Here is a 21,623-nt window from a genome sequence, read left to right as displayed (position 1 = left end):
TGAGACCTCCGAATTCAGGAGATGCGGGGGGCGGGTGTGTATATTGTAGCCCGGAAGAGTTAGGGCTGCATGGGGTTCTGGGTATTTGTTCTGTTGTGTTTATGTTGTGTTACAGTGCGGATGTTCTCCCGAATTGTTTGTCATTCTTGTTTGGTGTGGGTTCACAGTGTGGCGCATATTTGTAACAGTGTTATAGTTGTTTATGCGGTCACCCTCAGTGTGACCTGTATGGCTGTTGATCAAGTATGTCTTGCAGTCACTTATGTGTGTCTGTACAAGCCGCATACAACATGTGACTGGGTCGGTACGCTCTTTGTATGGAGAAAAAGCGGACGTCACGACAGGTTGTAGAGGACGCTAAAGGCAGCGCCATCATGGCACGCCCTCAAAATTGTTGTCCGGGTGAAAATCGGGAGAAATTCGGGAGAATGGTTGCCCCGGGAGATTTTCGGGAGGGGCACTGTAATTCGGGAGTCTCCCGGAAAAATCGGGAGGTTTGGCAAGTATGGCTTATGTCCGAAATAGAGGACCTCCCATTGGCTCTCATAATGATTGTGAACAATAGGCAAACGTTTTTTTTAAAAGTGCAGATCCCCTTTAAACTGATGGCAGTCCTGTGGGAAACACTGGTTGGGTTCTAGAGATACTTTGCACTGCATCTCCATCTGGTGGCATGCAGGTGGAAGTGCAGGGTTTGGGGACGAGGCAAGAATGTGCTGTTTGTTCAGCTTTACTGTTGTTTCAACGTCTTGGATGATCATTGTCATTTTTACCCCACTCACAGACCACCGGCATTATTGTACGCGCAAACAAACGAGCACAGATTAACATCTTGCTGAATAGAGTCCCATACTTCCCGTAAGTATCTGGATGGAGTTAATTATGTGCTTCTTAAGGTAACATGATCGTATCTTTCCTTCACAACAGCAAAACCAAAGTTCTGAACGAAACAATCTTCCCCGTCATGTTCCTGAATGAGGTGAGTCGTCTATAAAAAACAAACAATATTCTATATTATATGTGTACTATATATATGTGTACAGAGTGTGGTCATAGATGAAGCATCTGCAGCGAGAGTGCACAAGCTGCTGATGATCTCCACGCTCGTGTCCAACTTCCCACTCATTTTTGTAGCCATGGGCGGCATCATGCTGCTCATCTTGATCGTCCTACTGATGCGAGCCCGCAAGCAGAAGGTATGGCAACGTCATGACTACCATCGCCCACTTTTTGTTCTAACAACCCAGTTTGCTGACTGACATTGCCCAAAATAAGTGGTTTGCTTAAGGTCACACTAATGGCAGCATGCATGTGTTGTGCTTCTGTGCAGAGCCAAGCTAAACGCATTGCATTTTCCAAGCCTATCTATGCTGTAAGTCTTTTTTTTATATGAATTCATACTAACTGTGCTGCTGTTAATTGCGCTTACTTAACTTTTCAGCACGCTTCCGAGTACTTGTGCAATAGTCATAGTCCATTAGGTAACATGAGAGCAATTTATCGAACCAACATAGAATTCTACAATTAAAACTAGAGATGTCCGATAATGGCTTTTTTGCTGATATTCCGATATTGTCCAACTCTTAATTACCGATTCCGATATCAACCGATACCGATATATACAGTCGTGGAATTAACACATTATTATGCCTAATTTTGTTGTGATGCCCCACTGGATGCATTAAACAATGTAACAAGGTTTTCCTAAATATATCAACTCAAGTTATGGAAAAAAATGCCAACATGGTACTGCCATATTTATTATTGAATTCACAAAGTGCATTATTTTTTTAACATGCCTCAAAACAGCAGCTTGGAATTTGGGACATGCTCTCCCTGAGATAATCCTGATACCCACTACAACTATGGGAAATACTATACTTTGAGGAGGCTGAGGTGGGCGGTGTTGAGGTGTGTGTGGGGGGGTGTATATTGTAGCGTCCCGGAAGAGTAAGTGCTGCAAGGGGTTCTGGGTATTTGTTCTGTTGTGCTTATGTTGTGTTACGGTGCGGATGTTTTCCCGAAATATGTTTGTCATTCTTGTTTGGTGTGGGTTCACAGTGTGGCGCATATTTGTAACAGTGTTAAAATTGTTTATACGGCCACCCTCAGTGTGACCTGTATGGCTGTTGACAATTTCAGTGCCCCTCCCGAAAATCTCCCGGGGCAACCATTTTCCCAAATTTCTCCCGATTTTCCACCCGGACTATAATATTGGGGGCGTGCCTTTAAAGGCATTGCCTTTAACGTCCTCTACAACCTGTCGTCACGTCCGCTTTTCCTCCATACAATCAGCGTCACATAACATATGTGGCTTTTACACACACATAAGTGAATGCAAGGCATACTTGATCAACAGCCATACAGGTCACACTGAGGGTCGTGTATAAACAACTTTAACACTGTTACAAATATGCGCCACACTGTGAACCCACACCAAACAAGAATGACAAACACATTTCGGGAGAACATCCGCACCGCAACACAACATAAACACAACAGAACAAATACCCTGAACCCCTTGCAGCACTAATGCTTCCGGGACGCTACAATATACACCCCCCGGTACCACCAAACCCCCCGCGCCCCATCTCCCGAATTCGGAGGTCTCAAGGTTGGCAAGTATGCAATATGGTAGCCGTAATGCGCCGACAATCCATCAAGCGGTGTGTCTTTGTAGCTTACCAAAGTCGTACTAAAACATTTTGACAGATTTTTGAGTGCCGTATGTAATAGTCTATATTCTTAATGAAACAAGTTTTGGGCTTGCTTGCAACATGTACTTGCTAGATTTATTGAACAGGCGTCAACCTGCAGTCCACATTATATTTTATGTGTGACTGCCATTTACCTGTCACACTTATCATCACACCATGTACCAAATAAAATGGCTTTGTGGTCAGTAATCACAACCAGAATTAATCTGTGCATTCGGCCCACCGGATTATAAACTGTCAATTTTTGAGAAAATGGAAGATTTTTTTAGTGCGCCAAGCGATCCCCTCTGGCTGACACTGCATTTGATTTTAGTCCCCAGTGTCCTGGCTGACAAGCTAGCCGCTAAAATGCGTCTCCATTCAGAGTGTGGAGGCGCTCCCCTAAACTAATTATAATCCCCTCCATTATGGCAAATAAACTGCATTAGCAAGTAGCAATATCACCAGAGTACGAGGCTAAACATTTTACTAACAGGAAATCAACAATATAAAAGTCAAGAGAGAGGATAATCTAACTACAATTGTTGGTGTCTGAGCATTGTCAGACAGTACACAATCACCAAAATGATTCCCGAGCGCGGCCACCGCTGCTGCTCACTGCTCCCCTCACCTCCCAGGGGGTGGAACAAGGGGATAGGTCAAATGCAGAGGGTAATTTCACCACACAGAGTGTGTGTGAGACTATCAGTGGTACTTTAACTTTTAACACGTAAGAGGGCGGATCGATCCATCAATTGGTGGTGTCAATACCAAGGGTAGTATCAGTAAATGATCAATACTAGAGTGATTAGGTTGACATTTTTTATTTACTCAAAGTATTTTTATTTTGACTATTGATTTTTTTTGCTTTAACGATTGTATGCAAATAAAAGGGAATAAGGAACTAGTTTAAATATTGTGTTGAAATTGTTGAACTGTCAATAGCACTGACCATAAATACATGGAAACATGTACAATTAATACACTACCGTTCAAAAGTTTGAGGTCACATTGAAATGTCCTTATTTTTGAAGGAAAAGCACTGTACTTTTCAATGAAGATAACTTTAAACTAGTCTTAACTTTAAAGAAATACACTCTATACATTGCTAATGTGGTAAATGACTATTCTAGCTGCAAATGTCTGGTTTTTGGTGCAATATCTACATAGGTGTATAGAGGCCCATTTCCAGAAACTATCCCTCCAGTGTTCTAATGGTACAATGTGTTTGCTCATTGGCTCAGAAGGCTAATTGATGATTAGAAAACCCTTGTGCAATCATGTTCACACATCTGAAAACAGTTTAGCTCGTTACAGAAGCTACAAAACTGACCTTCCTTTGAGCAGATTGAGTTTCTGGAGCATCACATTTGTGGGGTCAATTAAACGCTCAAAATGGCCAGAAAAAGAGAACTTTCATCTGAAACTCGACAGTCTATTCTTGTTCTTAGAAATGAAGGCTATTACACAAAATTGTTTGGGTGACCCCAAACTTTTGAACGGTAGTGTACATGTGATTGGTATTGGTCGATCTGGTATCAGAATCGGCAGTATAAAACCCTCATCAAAACGTCCCTACTTAAATGAAATATTTGAATGTATTAATTTGTTCAAAATTATAATTATAACTTCAGACTACAGTACAGGCCAAAAGTTTGGACACACCTTCTCATTCAATGCGTTTTCTTTATTTTCGTGACTATTTACATTTTAGATTGTCACTGAATGCATGAAAACTATGAATAACAAAAAAAAAGGTGAAATAACTGAAAACATGTTTTATATTCTAGTTTCTTCAAAATAGCCACCCTTTGCTTTGATAACTTTTTTGCACACTCTTGGCATTCTCTTGATGAGCTTCAATAGGTAGTCACCTGAAATGGTTTTCACTTCACAGGTGTCATAGTTTTGATGCCTTCAGTGACAATCTACAATGTAAATAGTCATGAAAATAAAGAAAATGCTTTGAAATGAGAAGGTGTGTCCAAACTTTTGGCCTGTACTTTTTATAATGCTCTCTGTTCTAATAGATGCTGTGCCCCAATTTATAGTCCACTTGAGTAATGAAGTATCTTAAATAGGCAGGCACCTGAAACTGCGACTGATCACCATCACACACCACCTATCAGTGTTGGGTTAATTACTGAAAACCAGTAACTAGTTACAGTTACTAGTTACTTTATTTCAAAAGTAACGCAGTTACTAACTCAGTTACTTACACCAAAAAAGAATGTGATACTGTGAAAAGTAACTATTTAGTTACTTCTTTTTTTCTTCTTTTTTTTTTTAAGGCTCCCATTAATGCCCTTTTAGTCTTCATTTCAGTACTGTTATTGCAGTGGAGAATAATACAATCTGTTGGTCAACTTGACATGCATTTGCATCACTGAACTCAGAAAGCAATGTGGTCTACATACAACACACAAACAATGTGGTCTACATACAACACACAAACAATGTGGTCTACATACAACACACAAAGACAAAGATATTTTTCAAAGGGCCAATTTATTTCAGGCCAGAACAAATTGACAAAACTATTTTAAAAAGCTGCAACATAATGGCACTTTAACTTTAAGTAAATAGGATCTTTGATCCAAGACACAACTTACATTTAACTTAAATGTTATTTTCTTTGTGCTCGACAAAAGAAAAGTATTGAGAATGTCTCCATGTTAAGAAACTCGACTTCTGGCTTCGCCATGATGTCTTGTTAGTTGTTATGAGCGTAGCGTATGTGTGTGTGTGTGTGCGTGTGTGTGGCCCTTTAAGATATGACAGCATGTGAGGTGAGTGACGTCAGTGAGGGAGTGGGCGAGAGAGGTGAGCGAGCGGCAACAGTGAGTGCGTGCAGGTGCTCTAGCTTGGTGGATGGCTGCGTCCAATAAAGTCACAAAGTTGCAACAAACCGCCGGCCTCGTCATTCACCCTCAGCTGTAAAGACCCACTTCCGGGTAAAGTGAAGGTTGTTAGCCCCAAAGTACATAGGCCCTGGAGGAATGTCTCCCCTGCGCCCCTCAACTACGGTCTGGGAGTCCCCACCCGGCCCCCACCCACACAAAGCACGCCTTTTCTTTTCCTTGTGACACAGAAGGACGACACCGCAGCGCTCCAATAAAACACACTCTGATCTTCTGTTTCTAGCCGATACTACATAAAAAATAACGTAAAATAACGCAGTAACGCATCATGTAGTAACGGTAACTGAGTTACTGAATATAAAAAATAACGCGTTAGATTACTAGTTACCAGAGAAAATAACGGCGTTGCAGTAACGTTAGTCCCAACACTGCCACCTATATGTCATACATGGCCTCTGTAAAGCTGTGTATTTAAAAGAGACAGCACTCCTACGTATATAGTGTATTTAGCATAACAAAACACCGCCAATAGGGCAGACGTTTGTTAGTTTTAAAGAGTCATTTTTTTGCACATTATGTAATGTATTTATTAACATGCCTGGTACCCTCTGCAGTTCAGTTTACAACCACTACTGGGAAACATAGTTGTCTAAACACTGTATAAAAATATGATCCAAATAACGACTTTATTTTCCAGGCGAGCGCTGATGAAAACACGTCTTACTCCCCAGTGAGCGAAAAGGAAAAAGAAGATCCTCAAAATGGAACGTACATCGGTTTGACGCCCAAGGTGGACGCATAAGCCCAAGGCAGGAACGGACAGGAAAGACGGCTTCCTCACACACACAAAATAACTTCATCAGCAATATTTTTAAGACGAAGAAAACACAACTAGCAAATTGGCTGTCGATATTGATATCACCAGTAATGAATTATTACAAAAAAAATGTGTTAATGAGGCTGGTAACTAGAAATAAAAAAGTACTATACTACCATTATCGATAAGAAAGCTTTTAGGGGTTCCAAACAAAAGTTTAGAGATCAGTGACTGAAAGGAGATTGAGCATATTATATAATGGGCAAAAAACATTCAAAGAAGTGGCCCTGGTTTTTGACTGTCAGGTGTTAGCCAATAACAAGTATGTTTTTTTGACTATTCAGTATTAAACAAAATGTGACAGTGTTTCTGTTTGTAAACGCAATTACTGTGTTGGAAAAGCTCTCACACAATATCCACTGTACATTTTAAATATATTTTGTAAAATGCAGTCCTCATTTGTACAAAAAGTCCAAATGAAGAAGTTGGGGTCTGGTAGTTTTCACTCTTCCTCCGCACGGAGACGAGGAAGATGGTTCATGCAGTACCATTAGTGTCAGCATTTTTACACTGTTTATAACAAACTATTTGTTACTTTAATGTTACCGCTCAGTGTTATATTTGGAAAAAGTGGCTCAATATTGAGTCCAAAAATTTCTACCTGAATAGAAAGTGTAGAATTGGAAGGAAATAAACATGTTTTATATTTGTATGTTATCAAGGCTACAATATTGTATTTGTAATGCTGCACTGGAGCCATGACTGTAAAACATCACAACCCTGCCTACTGCCTGTAAATAATCTGGTCATATTTTAACATGTCATGACCGCTACCAAACACAATCAACAAATGATTTGAATATTTTTTGTGCGTTTCGTTTCCCGCAGCTGTATTTCATTGTCTTTGTGTCAAGGCTTTTGTTGTGCAGGGTTCAGTTTTAAACACTGTTGAGCCCACTTCTACTATTATGTCATTTGTTTGAAATAATGATCGGCATGATAGTGGACTAGTAATTTGTTAAACTGTGTAAAATTGATTGTGGATTACCGTAAATGGGCTATTTAAAGAGGAGTGTTAACCCAACTGCAAAGAAAATTAGAAGCAAGCGATATGTCGAGGTTGTTTCCTAAATTTGACCTGATTATCTTGTAAAATAAACATCTTAATTGATTCCTGGTGATAAATGCAGCTTGTGGAGTTCAAATATCTGCATCAGGAGGTTGGCTACAGCTACAGTTGTTTATGCCCAAATTTCTCAGTGTCTCACAGAATTTGCAGTTAATTGAATACAGTCTCTAATTGGACCGTTTACGGTAATCGCCTCTTGAAGCAAAACTGATGGAAAATAGCTGCAAAGTTCAGTTTAAAGTTGTTGTTTTTTGTCTAAAAAGATTCTTTGAGAAGTAACATCCACGAAAACCTAATTGAAAAGAGAATGGGGGAACCAGCAGAGGCGCTGTTGGTTCAGGCTAAACTGGTTTGTTGAAAACCTCTGCTATTCTGCTTGATTCAACACTGGAATGGAAAATAGCTGCAGAGGCCCTGTTGGTTCAGTCTAAACTATTTTTTTTGTCTAAAAAGATACACTTGCTTGGAAACAAGCTTAGAACATTCTCATTTGGGGAAAAGAAAAGTTTATTTTCCAATTGCTCATCGGGGAAAAGTAGTCAACATAACACTAGTGGATGTTATGTTATTATATTTGGTTTTACCTTACGATTAAAGTGACGATCCATGGAGAGTGCATCCTGTGGTCTTAAATGCACAATAAGCAACCTTTTGGCACCAAAACGAGACAATACTACGTAGGTAGGATAAATGTGTCCATCTTTAAAAGCCAAATGTGCAAAAAGTATGCAGGGCTTTACTGTGCCATACTTTGATTACAGACTGTACTTTATATGAAATTGTCGTTGTTATATCTTCAAAATGTCACTTTGTCAAATGTGGACTTTTGCTTTGTACGAAAAAATAAAACCAGTTTAGTTTGAGTCTGTCTTTAATTTCCAATAAATGTTGGTTGAAGTTATTTCGAGCATGTATACAGTTTCAACATGATACATCACATGTCTGAAAAGACGTATGGAAAAGCAAAGTTTATGTATTCCTACGCCTTTCCACTTGACTGTCAAAATGAGAGCAGACTTAGAATTACGGGCACAAGCGCAGATTTTGCTTGTTTACTTCAGGGCTTTTAAGAGTTTTAGTGGCCACACTGTCAGGTGGGGTTAAAGCCCATTTGTCCTCTGACCTCCATGATGGCATTCTATGACAAAAACGCAAGGTAACCTGCTCAATGGCCTTGTGGTTAGAGTGTCCGCCCTGAGATGGGTAGGTCGTGAGTTCAAACCCCGGCCGAGTCACACCAAAGACTATACAAATGGGACCCATTGCCTCCCTGCTTGGGACTCGGCATCAAGGGTTGGAATTGGGGGCTAAATCACCAAAATTATTCCCGAGCGTGGCCACTCTGCTGCTCACTGCTCCCCTCACCTCCCAGGGATTGGAACAAGGGGATGGGTCAAATGCAGAGGATAATTTCACCACACCTAGTGTGTGTGTGACTATCACACTGCTTCATCCCAAATGCAGGACTAATAGACTAAAAAACTCAAACCATCAGACTGTACAACTCCTCTCTGGGGGGGTACTAGGGATGCAAAACAATAAAAATACTGAAATAAACCAACAAAAAATAGTGCCATACATTTTCATAATATGGTCACTACTGCCTAGTGTCTCCTGTTATATTCTTATTTTTACTGTTATATTTTTAATCTTATTGTTGCTTTTCATTTTATTCTTGTTATATTTCCTATTTTATTTCCATTTATACCCCCATTATTTACTTTTTAAATTCTATCTCAGTTCTGTACACTGCTGCTGGAATTTTAATTTTCCTGAGTACACTACTGAAAGAATCAATAAACTATCAGTGGTACTTGAACTTAACATTACACAAGCTGCAGTTGTTAATACTGTCCACACGATGGCAGCATGCACCTTAATTTGGCCGTTTCCTTTGCTTTAAAAAAAAGAGTAAATGGTGTCATTTTAAAACCTTACGCATGAAAGTGTGCAAAATGTCCAATTTACTCAATGTGAAATTGCTTTTGTACAGCTATATGTCCTTACACATGATTTGAAAATAAGTGCTTTTAAAAAGAAACCTATTTAAATGTATTGAATACATTATATGTACCAGGAGATAGACCTGCATGACTTTTAAATCAAAATTATATACTGTATGTGTATTAAACATAATAGTAACAGTTACATTTGTACTTCCTGGCTTGTAGACAAAGGATTTTATTAAAAACGACAATTATAGCATACATACGTTAGTTCAGGTGTACGGATAATACATTGGCTGTGAGCCTAGATTATCATTATACAGTAGATCCCTGCTTAGGGTTCTGTTCAAAAGCTGCGTGCAAATGAATCCCCCATAAAAATCCTTAAAATGTTTTATTCTTGATTCACCAAATCCTCTATTGATAATCTCAGTTATCAAATGCATTTTAAATTCAGTTTTATACATGGTCATACTTACAAAAACATGCAGTTGAACTAGTAGTCTTCCTGCTGGAAAAAGTTGAGTGAATTGACTTGTAGGAGTCATATATGCAGCACTCTTCTTTTTTTGTTGTTGTTGAAAATGTAGCAATGAAAACCTGAAGAAATGTGGGGAAATAGTGAGAGAAAAAAATGGCATATTTATCATATCATGCAGACCTTAATGCCTGAGAGTTCAGATGAAGGTGGCTTTTTTACGTGGACTACACGGGTCAGTGTTGTTGGTTTTATAATGAAAGGCTGTAGTGTTTCTTAGCTACTCTTAACGCTGTCTTCAGTTAACAAGGATGTCTTTATGTGAAAGGAAGCATGGCTATGGGAGGAAGAGAAGGAAGAGGAGGGTGGACCAGCATGGAGACTGTCAAGTTCACCACAAAGCTCCACACTTCTTTTAACACCACTTTCAAAATAAGAACTCCCAGGGAAACAGGTATATTTTGTAAAAAAAAATATATATATATATATATATATATATATATATATATATATATATATATATATATATATATATATATATATATATACACTATATTGCCAAAAGTATTTGGCCATCTGCCTTGACTCACATATGAACTTGAAGTACCATCCCATTCCTAACCCATAGGGTTCAATATAATGTCGGTCCACCTTTTGCAGCTATTACAGCTTCAACTCTTCTGGGAAGGCTGTCCACAAGGTTGCGGAGTGTGTTTATAGGAATTTTCCACCATTCTTCCAAAAGCGCATTGGTGAGGTCACACATTGATGTTGGTCGAGAAGGCCTGGCTCTCAGTCTCCGTTCTAATTCATCCCAAAGGTGTTCTATCGGGTTCAGGTCAGGACTCTGTGCAGGCCAGTCAAGTTCATCCACACCAGACTCTGTCATCCATGTTGGACTGGTGCACAGTCATGTTGGAAGAGGAAGGGGCCCGCTCCAAACTGTTCCCACAAGGTTGGGAGCATGGAATTGTCCAAAATGTGTTGGTATCCTGGAGCATTCAAAGTTCCTTTCACTGGAACTAAGGAGCCAAGCCCAACTCCTGAAGAACAACCCCACACCATAATTCCTCCTCCACCAAATGTCACACTCGGCACAATGCAGTCCGAAATGTACCGTTCTCCTGGCAACCTCCAAACCCAGACTCGTCCATCAGGTTGCCAGATGCAAAAGCGTGATTCATCATTCCAGAGAAGGAGTCTCCACTGCTCTAGAGTCCAGTGGCGACGTGTTTTACACCACTGCATGCGACGTTTTGAATTGGACTTGGTGATGTATGGCTTAGATGCAGCTGCTCGGCCATGGAAATCCATTCCATGAAGCTTACTGCGTACTGTACGTGGGCTGATTGGAAGGTCACATGAAGTTTGGAGCTCTGTAGCCACTGACTGTGCAGAAAGTCGGTGACCTCTTTACACTATGCGCTTCAGCATCCGCTGACCCCTCTGTCAGTTTATGTGGCCTACCACTTCGTGGCTGAGTTGCTGTTGTTCCCAAACTCTTCTAATTTCTTATCATAAAGCCGACAGTTGACTTTGGAATATTTAGAAGCGAGGAAATTTCACGACTGGATTTGTTGCACAGGTGGGATCCTATGACAGTTCCACGCTGGAAATCACTGAGCTCCTGAGAGCGGCCCATTCTTTCACAAATGTTTGTAGAAACAGTCTCCATGCCTAAGTGCTTGATTTTATACACCTGTGGCCGCGCCAAGTGATTAAAACACCTGATTCTGATCCTTTTGATGGATGGCCAAATACTTTTATATAGTGTGTGTATATATACAAATATATATACACACACACACTGAGCAGTGGTGGGCAGATCAATACGATTAGCAATATTAACGTTGCCAAGGTAGTGTCCGTATCAGATAGATTGCGTCATAGCTTTGTTTTTAGTTCCCATCCATCCATCCATCTTCAACCGCTTATCCGAAATCGGGTCGCGGGGACAACAGCTCCAGCAGAGACCCCCAGACTTCCCTCTCCAGAGCAACATTTGCGACTTCCTCCTGGGGGATCCCGAAGCGTTCCCAGGCCAGAGAGGAGATGTAATCCCCCCATCTGGTCCTTGGCCTGCCGCGGGGCCTCCTCCCAGTGGGACGTGCAACGAGGACCTCTCTAGGGAGACACTAGTGAGGCATCCGCACGAGATGCCCGAACCACCTAAGCTGGCTCCTTTCCAAGCGAAGGAGCAGTGGCTCTATTCCGAGTCTCTCTCGGGTGACTGAACTTCTCACCCTATCTCTAAGGGAGATGCCAGCCACCCTTCTGAGGAAACTCATTTCGGCCGCTTGTATCCGCGATCTTATTCTTTCAGTCATGACCCACACTTCATGACCATAGGTGAGAGTAGGAATGTAGATAGCTCGGTAGACCGAGAGCTTTGCCTTCTGGCTCAGCTTTTGTTTTGTCACAATAATGCGGCAGAGAGACTGCAATACTGCCCCAGCTGATACGATTCTCCGGCTGATTTCCTTCTCCATTTTTCCCTCACTTGTGAACAAGACCCCGAGATACTTTAACTCCTCCATCTGGGACAGAGTCTCGTTCTCTACCTGGACTGTACAAACCATCGGTTTCCTGCTGAGAACCATGGCCTCAGATTTGGAGATGCTGATCCTCATTCCAGCCGCTGAACATGCGGCTGCGAACCGATCCAGTGAGAGCTGAAGGTCACGAACCGATGGAGCCATCAGGACCACATCATCTGTAAACAGCAGTGACGCAGCCTTAAGCCCCCCGAGATGTATACCCTCTCCGCCATGGCTACTATGCCTAGAAATCCTGTCCATGAAAATCACAAACAGGAAAGGTGACAGAGCGCAGCCCTGGCGGAGACCAACCCCCTCTGGAAACGGATCCGACTTACATCCAAGCACCCGGACACAACTCTCGCTTTGGTTGTACAGAGATTGGATGGCCCTCAGCAGGGTCCCCCTCACACCGTACTCCCTCAGCACCTCCCACAGGATCTCCCGGGGGACCCGGTCATACGCTTTCTCCAAATCCACAAAGCACATGTAGACTGGATAGGCATACTCCCAGGCCCTCTCCAGGATTCCCACAAGAGTAAAGAGCTGGTCAGTTGTTCCACGACCAGGACGGAATCCACATTGCTCCTCTTGAATCTGAGGTTCGACTATCGGCTGGACCCTCCTTTCGTAAACTTTCCTAGGGAGGCTGAGTAGTGTGATACCCCTGCAATTAGCACACATCCTCTGGTCCCCCTTTTTGAATAGTAGAACCACCACCCCATGTTTTTAGTTCCCTTTTGTTTATTTCCAAGTATCTGTGTGTTTTTTTGTTTTGTGCAAATATAATGTATATTTGTATACAGTGTTTACAAATTCTAAGAGGCAATGGCAGTTTGATATTGTTCAGTCAAATTTGACTTACCTAAACAAAACTTAATTGCACTTTTCATTAGAGATGTCCAAATATGTCGGCCTGCCGATATTATCGGCTGATAAATGCTTTAAAATGTAATATCGGAAATTATCGGTATCGGTTTTTCCATTATCGCTATCTGTTTTTTTTTTGTTTGTTTGTTTTTTTAAAATTAAATCAACATAAAAAAAAAAAAGATACACTTACAATTAGTGCACCAACCCAAGAAACCTTCCTTCCCAATTTACACTCATTCAAACAAAAGGGTTGTTTCTTTCTGTTATTAATATTCTGGTTCCTACATTATATATCAATATATATATCAATACAGTCTTCAAGAGATACAGTCCGTAAGCACACATGATTGTGCGTGATGTTGGTCCACTAATATGACTAACCTTTAACAGTTAATTTTACTCATTTTCATTAATTACTAGTTTCTATGTAAGTGTTTTTATATTGTTTTACTTTCTTTCTTATTCAAGAAAATGTTTTTAATTTATTTATCTTATTTTATTAATTTTTTTTTAAAAAAAGGACCTTATAAGGTCCTTTTTATATCTTCACCATACCTGGTTGTCCAAATTAGGCATAAAAATGTGTTAATTCCACGACTGTATATATCGGTATCGGTTGGTATCGGTAATTAAGAGTTGGACAATATCGGAATATCGGATATCGGCACACAAAAAAAGCCAATATCGGACATCCCTACTTTTCATGAATCAATGTAATTAAAGGACAAAGGAATAGCTTCAAGGAATTAGGACTTAGGTTAACTATCCATAAAGTAATAGTTTCAGTCAAAGGTTTTTGTTTACTATGCTGGTCAGTCTCCGTTTCCAAACAACTCTTGTTACAATAATTAGCTTAAACTAACTGCTAGTGCTAGTGTTAGTCCGGGTCGAGAGGTGTAAACTATTTTGCCCAACTATAATTTATTTGGTGAAGTTATATACTTTTTAACTCACAGCTCTGATTTTAAAACAATTTAGGTAAGCATTACACGTATTTATTTAAAAACAATTACAAGTGAAACAAATGATAAGGGTTAAGCATTACACATTTTAGTTCAGGCGTTTTGGTTGGCCACCTATACCTTTACCTTCAAATTAAGATAGCGTCAGCAAAAGAAGTATTAAAAACACCTATTTAACAAACCGGTCATGTTCCCGGTGTTTAATTTTGAAGGCAGCAGTCGCGTTCTTCCGGTGTTTCCGGGCTTGACTCGGCGAGGCGGCACCAAGCAACACTTCACACTCGCTCTCCTCCCAGCAGCTAGAGTCGACTCAGGGGACCGGTGAAGGGGCGGCAGGAGTGAACCGGTGCACCCCGATGAGACGCCACCTCCACCGGGTTTGGAGTGGACCAATCCCCGCAGGGAGAAGAGGTAAGAGAGTTTGATGAATGAACACATTCTCCTTTAATAGGTACAACGTGGTTGTATTGTTCTTAATGTATCAGCTATTAAGTGTTTTATTTTGACATGGTTTTACTAACTTTGGCACCTTCAAAACAATAATTGTGGTACTTTAGGCTTTGTTATTATATTTGGGTGTTTTTATTAAATTATGCTTAGGTTGATTTTGTCATTATTGTATGACATGTGTATATAAATGAGGTGTATCAATTGTTTTGGAAAAATCTGCATTACATCCTGACATTTAATAATAATAATAATAATAATTAGGGCTGCAACTAACGATTAATTTGATAATCGATTAATCTGTCGATTATTACTTTGATTAATCGATTAATAATCGGATAAAAGAGACAAACTACATTTCTATCCTTTCCAGTATTTTATTGAAAAAAACCAGCATACTGGCACCATACTTATTTTGATTATTGTTTCTCAGCTGTTTGTACATGTAGCAGTTTATAAATAAAGGTTTATTTAAAAAAATAAAATAAAAATAAAAAATTGCCTCTGTGCATGCGCATAGCATAGATCCAACGAATCGATGACTAAATTAATCGCCAACTATTTTTATAATCGATTTTAATCAATTTAATCGATTAGTTGTTGCAGCCCTAATAATAATAATAACAGGCAAAGTGCATGTTTTTTCTCTGCAGATATGTTTCTACATCCCTCCCAAGCCGCATTGTAATCCTTCTTAGTGCACTAACAAGCAACCAAGAAATATTTGGAGCTGGCCGTTCTCATATTGTGCAGAATGAAAATGGAGATTATGGGATTGGGAGGTTGTTTGGCAAGCAGAGAAGAGCGGGCTCGCTTGACTTTAAACACGAAAGAAACAAAGGCTAAACGCATTTTGCCCTACATGACTGATTAAGTGCGACAAATGACGTGATGTGTTATGACATGTATGTGCTCCCTTTTTGCCCGTGAGAGGAAATCGGCTCATTTAGGATGCACGTGTGTCCTGCTTGGGCACGGTCATGTTTCACAGATCGCGTAACAGAGTGACCTTTGGGCGGCGAGCATCTTAACACATTTTGCACTTGTCTTCCTCATTGTCCATCTTGGTTGATGAGATGGATGTGACCATGCAGGGTGTCACTTTCACTTTTGTCATTAAAATCATCATCCATCCCTGTAAAAAGCGGTCAGCGCGAGGTTGCGGCGTTACACGGGCGACGATACAAAGGCCCGTCTTTTTAAGAAACGTGCCACTTCTAGGCCTGTCAGGAGCGTCTGTGGCAGTTAACTGGTCTGACAGAAAAGGGAAGTATTCAACCTTCTACTCCAGCACCTGATTGGAGGTGGCCTGCATATTTGTGGTAACTTAAGTCTTTCACAAGTCTGTCACGACAGTGGCAGCCAAGCCAATAAAGTAGACTAGGGTTTTTTGACAATGTGGCAGTGAGCCTGCCTTACTTAAAACAGGTGTGTTCAAAGTTTAGCCCAAGGGTTTGTTTGTTTTTTGGTCCCCACTAGGGGCGTTTATGGCAAAAATCTAAATCTCGATTAAGTGAACCTTTTTTCTAACTTCGATTTAAGTTAAAGTACCAATGATAGTCACACACACACTAGGTGTGGTGAAATGTGTCCTCTGCATTTGACCCATTCCCTTGTTTCACTCCCTGGGAGGTGAGGGGAGCAGTGAGCAGCAGCGGTGGCCGCGCCCAGGAATCATTTTGGTGATTTAACCCCCAATTCCAACCCTTGATGCTGAGTGCCAAGCAGGGAGGTAATGGGTCCCATTTTTATAGTCTTTGGTATGACTCGGCCGGGGTTTGATCTCACGACCTACCGATCTCAGGGCGGACACTAACCACAAGCCCCATGAGCAGGTCAATGTGATTTGTAATGTGAATGTAATCTCGGTTAATGTGCAATTGTTCTACTCGTAACTACTACTCTATTTGGTTGATGTCATTCTTATTGTGCAAAAATCAGTCCCTCCAGGATTCCGCAGGCTTTTTCTGTAAATGTTGCGTCATGAAATGCCTGATTTTGCGGCAGCATTTTCCAAAAAAGCTTTTGTTCAACAACATTGTGATTTTATGAATTTTTAAATAGTGTTTTAGTGTTTATTGTAACTCTGATGGGCAGCACAGTGTTAAAGGGGTTAGTGCATGTGCCTCACAATACAAAGGTCCTGGATTCGATCCCCGGGCTCGGGGTCTTTCTGTGTGGAGTTTGCATGTTCTCCCCGTGACTGTGTGGGTTCCCTCCGGGTACTCCGGCTTCCTCCCACGTCCAAAGAACATGCAAATGGGGATAGGTTGATTGGCAACACTAAATTGGCCAAAGTGTGTGAATGTGAGTGTGAATGTTGTCTGTCTATCTGTGTTGGCCTTGTGATGAGGTGGGGACTTGTCCAGGGTGTACTCCGCCTTCCGCCCGATTGCAGCTGAGATAGGCTCCTTTACCTCGACCAATAAGTGCTGACAATAAAAATTGCATTTGTGTCCAAATATTGGGGTCTTTTTTCAAGTTAATTTAAATTTTGCATGAAAGTAATTTACTGTGATTAATCGCAATTAATCAAAATGCAAAAGTGTGATTGATTTGATAAAAAAAAAATTTAATAGACAGCTGTACTCAACAGGTAAAACAATAACTGGGTGGATGGAAAAGTAAAAACATAAAGACTATATGAGAGATAAAATAGTCATCTAAGTTGCATATAATTTTTTCAAATAGGTGTTTTTTTCACGGTAATTAGAAAAATAATTTATGAAGACATTTTTTTCTACCCTCTCGTCACATCTGTGTCAAAGTTCGGCGCACCCCATTACCATATTATTTCTCTAACCGTTGATTGTTTCATCCTAATTCAGTAAGATGAAAAAGAGGCTACTTAGAACTTTCCACAATCATTTTGAAGACGTAGCATCTGTGTGTTTTCTATTAAAGTCTGAAGAAGGGATCTACCAGGAGCATCTGCAAGGATCATGATAATAGTTTTTGCCCTATGGGAAATCAACTGCAATGTTGGACGAGGGTCATCAAAGAAGAGGTAGTGGTTGCAGTAATCCTGGGAGAAGTCGGTGAATGGTGCACACTTCACATTAGGGCTGCAACGATTAGTCGACATAAAAAATGTGATTAAAAAAAGTTGATTATAAAATTAATCGACAAAAATTTGTTATTCGAGTCACTTAAAGAAATTGGAATGCTATTTTTTTATAGTTGTATTCCTTTAGGTCAATAATTGCAGCAAAATAACCCAACAATACTGGATTTTATTTTTTTTTGCATTGAATATCATGTTTTCAGGACATCTGTTAGTTTTTTTTCACTCTACTTCATGCTTTGTGTAATTAAGTCAAACCAATTGTTTTGTAATAATTTGTTTGATTTGTAACAATTGAATTTACTGCAATAGGTTTTAAAAATGTATTGAAATCAAGTTGCAGACTTAATGTCAAACTCGAACGTATACAGCAGATCATAAGCAATAATCGCTTGACGAGTCGACTAATCGAAAAAATAATCGCTGACAAGTGGACTATTAAAATAATCGTTAGTTGCAGGCCTATTACGCATGCTAACGCGAAGCTCCTAACGCTTTTTTCCCTTCCAAGGTTTCTCATTGTCCCATTGGGTTGAGTTTATCCTTGCCCTGATGTGGGATCTGAGCCGAGGATGTCGTTGTGGCTTGTGCAGCCCTTTGAGACACTCGTGATTTAGGGCTATATAAGTAAACATTGATTGATTGATTTTGTCAAAGGTGGACCACCAAAAATGCCTCTTGATAAAAGAGCTAGACCTATGGATTCCTGGGTGGGACGCCACATGGGCCCCATTTCAGCACTTCAGTACAGACAGCGTCACCATTGAATAGCTAGTTCCGGGGGGCTTGTTCCAGGGTTGGGATGGTTGACTGGGGTTTACTTGCCCTTTGTGTCAATTTGCCACTCAATGGTGTCAATAATCCATTAAGGGGGTAGAATCATGTCTCCAGATATCTAATCAGAGGGGCTGCCAAACTGACGAGTGCCTCAAGTTTGAGATTTATTACATGTATGTATTCACTAGGGTTTGTTAGTCTGTTTGTTAGTTAGCAAATGGCAACATAAAGGTAGCTCAAAAAACTATTATTTTTTGGAAACTTTTAAGAACTGGTAGAAATGGTATAAGAAAAAAGTGATTAGATTTTGGGGATGATCCGGATCACAATCACCATGTTGTGCCCCGCAGTGCAGACATATTATGCCAGGCGGTGCAGCCATTCTGGGGGATAGACCCACTCTTTCCACTCGGCTCAGCATTGCAGACTAGGGGTGCCCCGATACACGATTTCACTTCCGATATGATGCCGATGTTGAAGCCTTGAGTGTTAGCCGATACCGATATTAACCTGATACGATATCAACTGTACATTCTTTAATTTTTTGTAGCATGGAGTGTTCGAAAAGGCTTGATCAAGTGAAATTACTCCGAGAACAATGGTAGCAGGTATGAAAAACACTAATCTTACGTCAAAAGTGGAGTGTTAAATGTGTGATTTGGTGAAACCTATGGGTCACAATAATTAATTGAACTAAAAACATAAAGCAGGAAGTTGAATAATCGAAATACGTTTGTTTGTGGATAATTTAAAATGTGATTCCGCCTTGGAGACTTTGTATCCGTATGTAATATGCAACTATAATTATTTGATACTTTCTTTTATTGACAAATGTTTTGTTTTAGACTGCAGTATTGTTAAATTAAGGACACTACAGTACATAGACGTGTATATACAGGTACATTGCATTCGTCTAGCTGGTGTGCTATTGTGTGCTTAGTTGTTGTGTGGCTGCAATCTCCTAATAGCCTATAGCAGAGGTGTCTAAGTCGTTTTCACTGAGGGCCACATCGCAGTTATGTTTGGCCCCAGAGGGCCGCTTCTAAAAGTGAATAATATTATTACACAATTTTTTAATGCATTTTATTATTAGATAATTTTTTTAAACTAAAATGTAAAACAAAATATGGTAAGTTGCAATAATTTCACCTCAAAATGTTGTGTATATTACTGTAAATGGAAAAACTGTACTGCTGTTTTTATGGTAAAAAAAATAAATAAGAAAAAGGCAGCTCAGTTGCCAGTATTTTACTGTAAAATTTACATTATTTTTTTTACTGTAAATAAAAAAAACTGCAATTTTACAGTAAAAGTTGGCACCTGAGCTGCCAGTTTGTTTGTTTGTTTTTACCGCAAATAAACAACTGTAGATTTTTCGGTGTATTACTGTAAATGCCAAAACGGCACCACAGTTTATTACAGTAAAAAAAGTACCGTTTTTTACATTTAGAGAAAAAATGCTGTAAAAACCACAGTAAATTTCACAATTTTACCATGAAATGTATTACTACTTTTACATTGCACAATTTATTGGATAACTTAAAGACATGCACCTGGGGATAGGTTGATTGGCAACACTAAATTGACCCCAGTGTGTCAATGTGAGTGTGAATGTTGTCTGTCTATCTGTGTTGGCCCTGTGATGAGGTGGTGACTTGTCCAGGGTGTACCCCGCCTTCCGCCCGATTGTAGCTGAGATAGGCTCCAGCGCCCCCCGCAACCCCGAAGGGAATAAGCGGTAGAAAATGGATGGATGGATGTTTGAATATTTGATCATATATTTTTGCATAATTAGACAATATTTAAGTTACATACTTTGTAAGTATGTGACTTACAAAGTATGTTGCTACATGGAGTACATATATTTTTTAAGAAATAATACATTTAGTAAGAAAAGTTTCAGTACTTTATTGATACATATTATTTGCAGGCTTTCGAGGGCCGATTAAAACGAAGTGGTGGGCCACATCTGGCCCCCGGCCCTTGAGTTTGATACTTATGGCCTATAACCTAACATGTTTTTATTTCGTAAATGACTTCACTAAAATACAAGGAAAGATCAAACTTGTAATCGCTCTGCACTCGTTGTGGTTTGTGCAGCCCTTTGAGGCATTTGTGATTAAGGTCTATATACCGGTAGATCAACTTTGATTGATTGATTGATGGATTGACACAAATTATAAGACATTTTTTTAAGGGAAAAATTCTGTTTTATATTCAATATGATATGTAACATTTAAACTTGTATTACTTTTTTATTTTTGAGTACAGTGGTACCCCTACTTACGAGCTCAACTGGTTTGACAGCCAAGCTTGTAACTCAAAACAACCTTGAAGCAGTAGCTTTTTATCATTAATTTATCATTCTTGATTGATTGTGATACTAGAGTAGAAGTATTAAAGCAAGATGCCTTGCCACCAAATCAAGGCTATTGCAAATTGCATATTGCCTGTAATTGTAAAATTCCAGGGTGAGGCCATACTTGTTGTTCTGTGTAGTGCAGTTTGATGAAGTCATTGGTACGGATGTCCCGATCGATCTGCCACCGATCAATATCGGACGATTTTCTTGAAAAATTAAGTGATCGCCATTGCTGATTAATGCCTATTAATGCCAATAACAAACGCCAATCCGTTCTGGCTAGTATAATTATTATTTTTTTAACCCCAGCTGACAAGCTAGCAGCTAATTGTGTATCGCTATAGACTATGTGGAGTTGCTCCCCTAAGTTAATAATAATCACCTCCCCTTATGGAAAATAACCTGCATTTGTTTGTATCTTAAAGGCCTACTGAAATGACATTTTTTTTATTTAAACGGGGATAGCAGATCCATTCTGTGTGTCATACTTGATCATGTCGCAATAGTGCCATATTTTTGCTGAAAGGAATTAGTAGAGAACATCGACGATAAAGTTCGCAACTTTTGGTCGCTGATAAAAAAAGCCTTTCCTGTACCGGAAGTAGCGTGACGTCAAAGATTGAAAGGCTCCTCGCATTTCCCCATTGTTTTCAATGCAGCGAGAGCGATTCGGA

The 21,623-nt window shown here is 39.9% G+C and overlaps 2 protein-coding genes across 5 annotated transcripts in view; both read left to right on the top strand.

Annotated features, from left to right (window-relative positions):
• LOC133638531 (lysosome membrane protein 2-like) overlaps positions 1-6,798 on the top strand; it is a 66,267-nt gene extending 59,469 nt beyond the window's left edge. The window contains exons 9-13 of one of the 2 annotated variants that reach the window (XM_062031231.1): positions 785-858; positions 928-979; positions 1,044-1,196; positions 1,331-1,372; positions 6,255-6,798. In XM_062031231.1, the coding sequence (XP_061887215.1) occupies positions 785-858; positions 928-979; positions 1,044-1,196; positions 1,331-1,372; positions 6,255-6,359 (426 nt within the window). In that variant the 3' untranslated portion in view covers positions 6,360-6,798. The remainder of the gene's footprint in view (positions 1-784; positions 859-927; positions 980-1,043; positions 1,197-1,330; positions 1,373-6,254) is intronic. The other variant, XM_062031232.1, reaches the window with a different exon arrangement.
• A 7,460-nt stretch (positions 6,799-14,258) lies between these two features.
• Positions 14,259-21,623, top strand: part of csgalnact1a (chondroitin sulfate N-acetylgalactosaminyltransferase 1a) — a 93,383-nt gene continuing 86,018 nt past the window's right edge. Inside the window, exons 1-3 of one of the 3 annotated variants that reach the window (XM_062031238.1) lie at positions 14,259-14,315; positions 14,512-14,710; positions 19,138-19,195. The gene's annotated coding sequence lies outside the window, so the exon portion shown is untranslated. Of the gene's footprint in view, positions 14,316-14,451; positions 14,711-19,137; positions 19,196-21,623 lie in introns of those variants that run through there. The other 2 variants (XM_062031236.1, XM_062031237.1) reach the window with 2 other exon arrangements.

This window comes from Entelurus aequoreus, linkage group LG21, assembly GCF_033978785.1.
Source record: "Entelurus aequoreus isolate RoL-2023_Sb linkage group LG21, RoL_Eaeq_v1.1, whole genome shotgun sequence".
Taxonomy (NCBI): Eukaryota; Metazoa; Chordata; class Actinopteri; order Syngnathiformes; family Syngnathidae; genus Entelurus; species Entelurus aequoreus.
The sequence above is the reverse complement of the archived record's forward strand: the minus strand, read 5'-3'. Positions and strand labels throughout refer to the sequence as shown.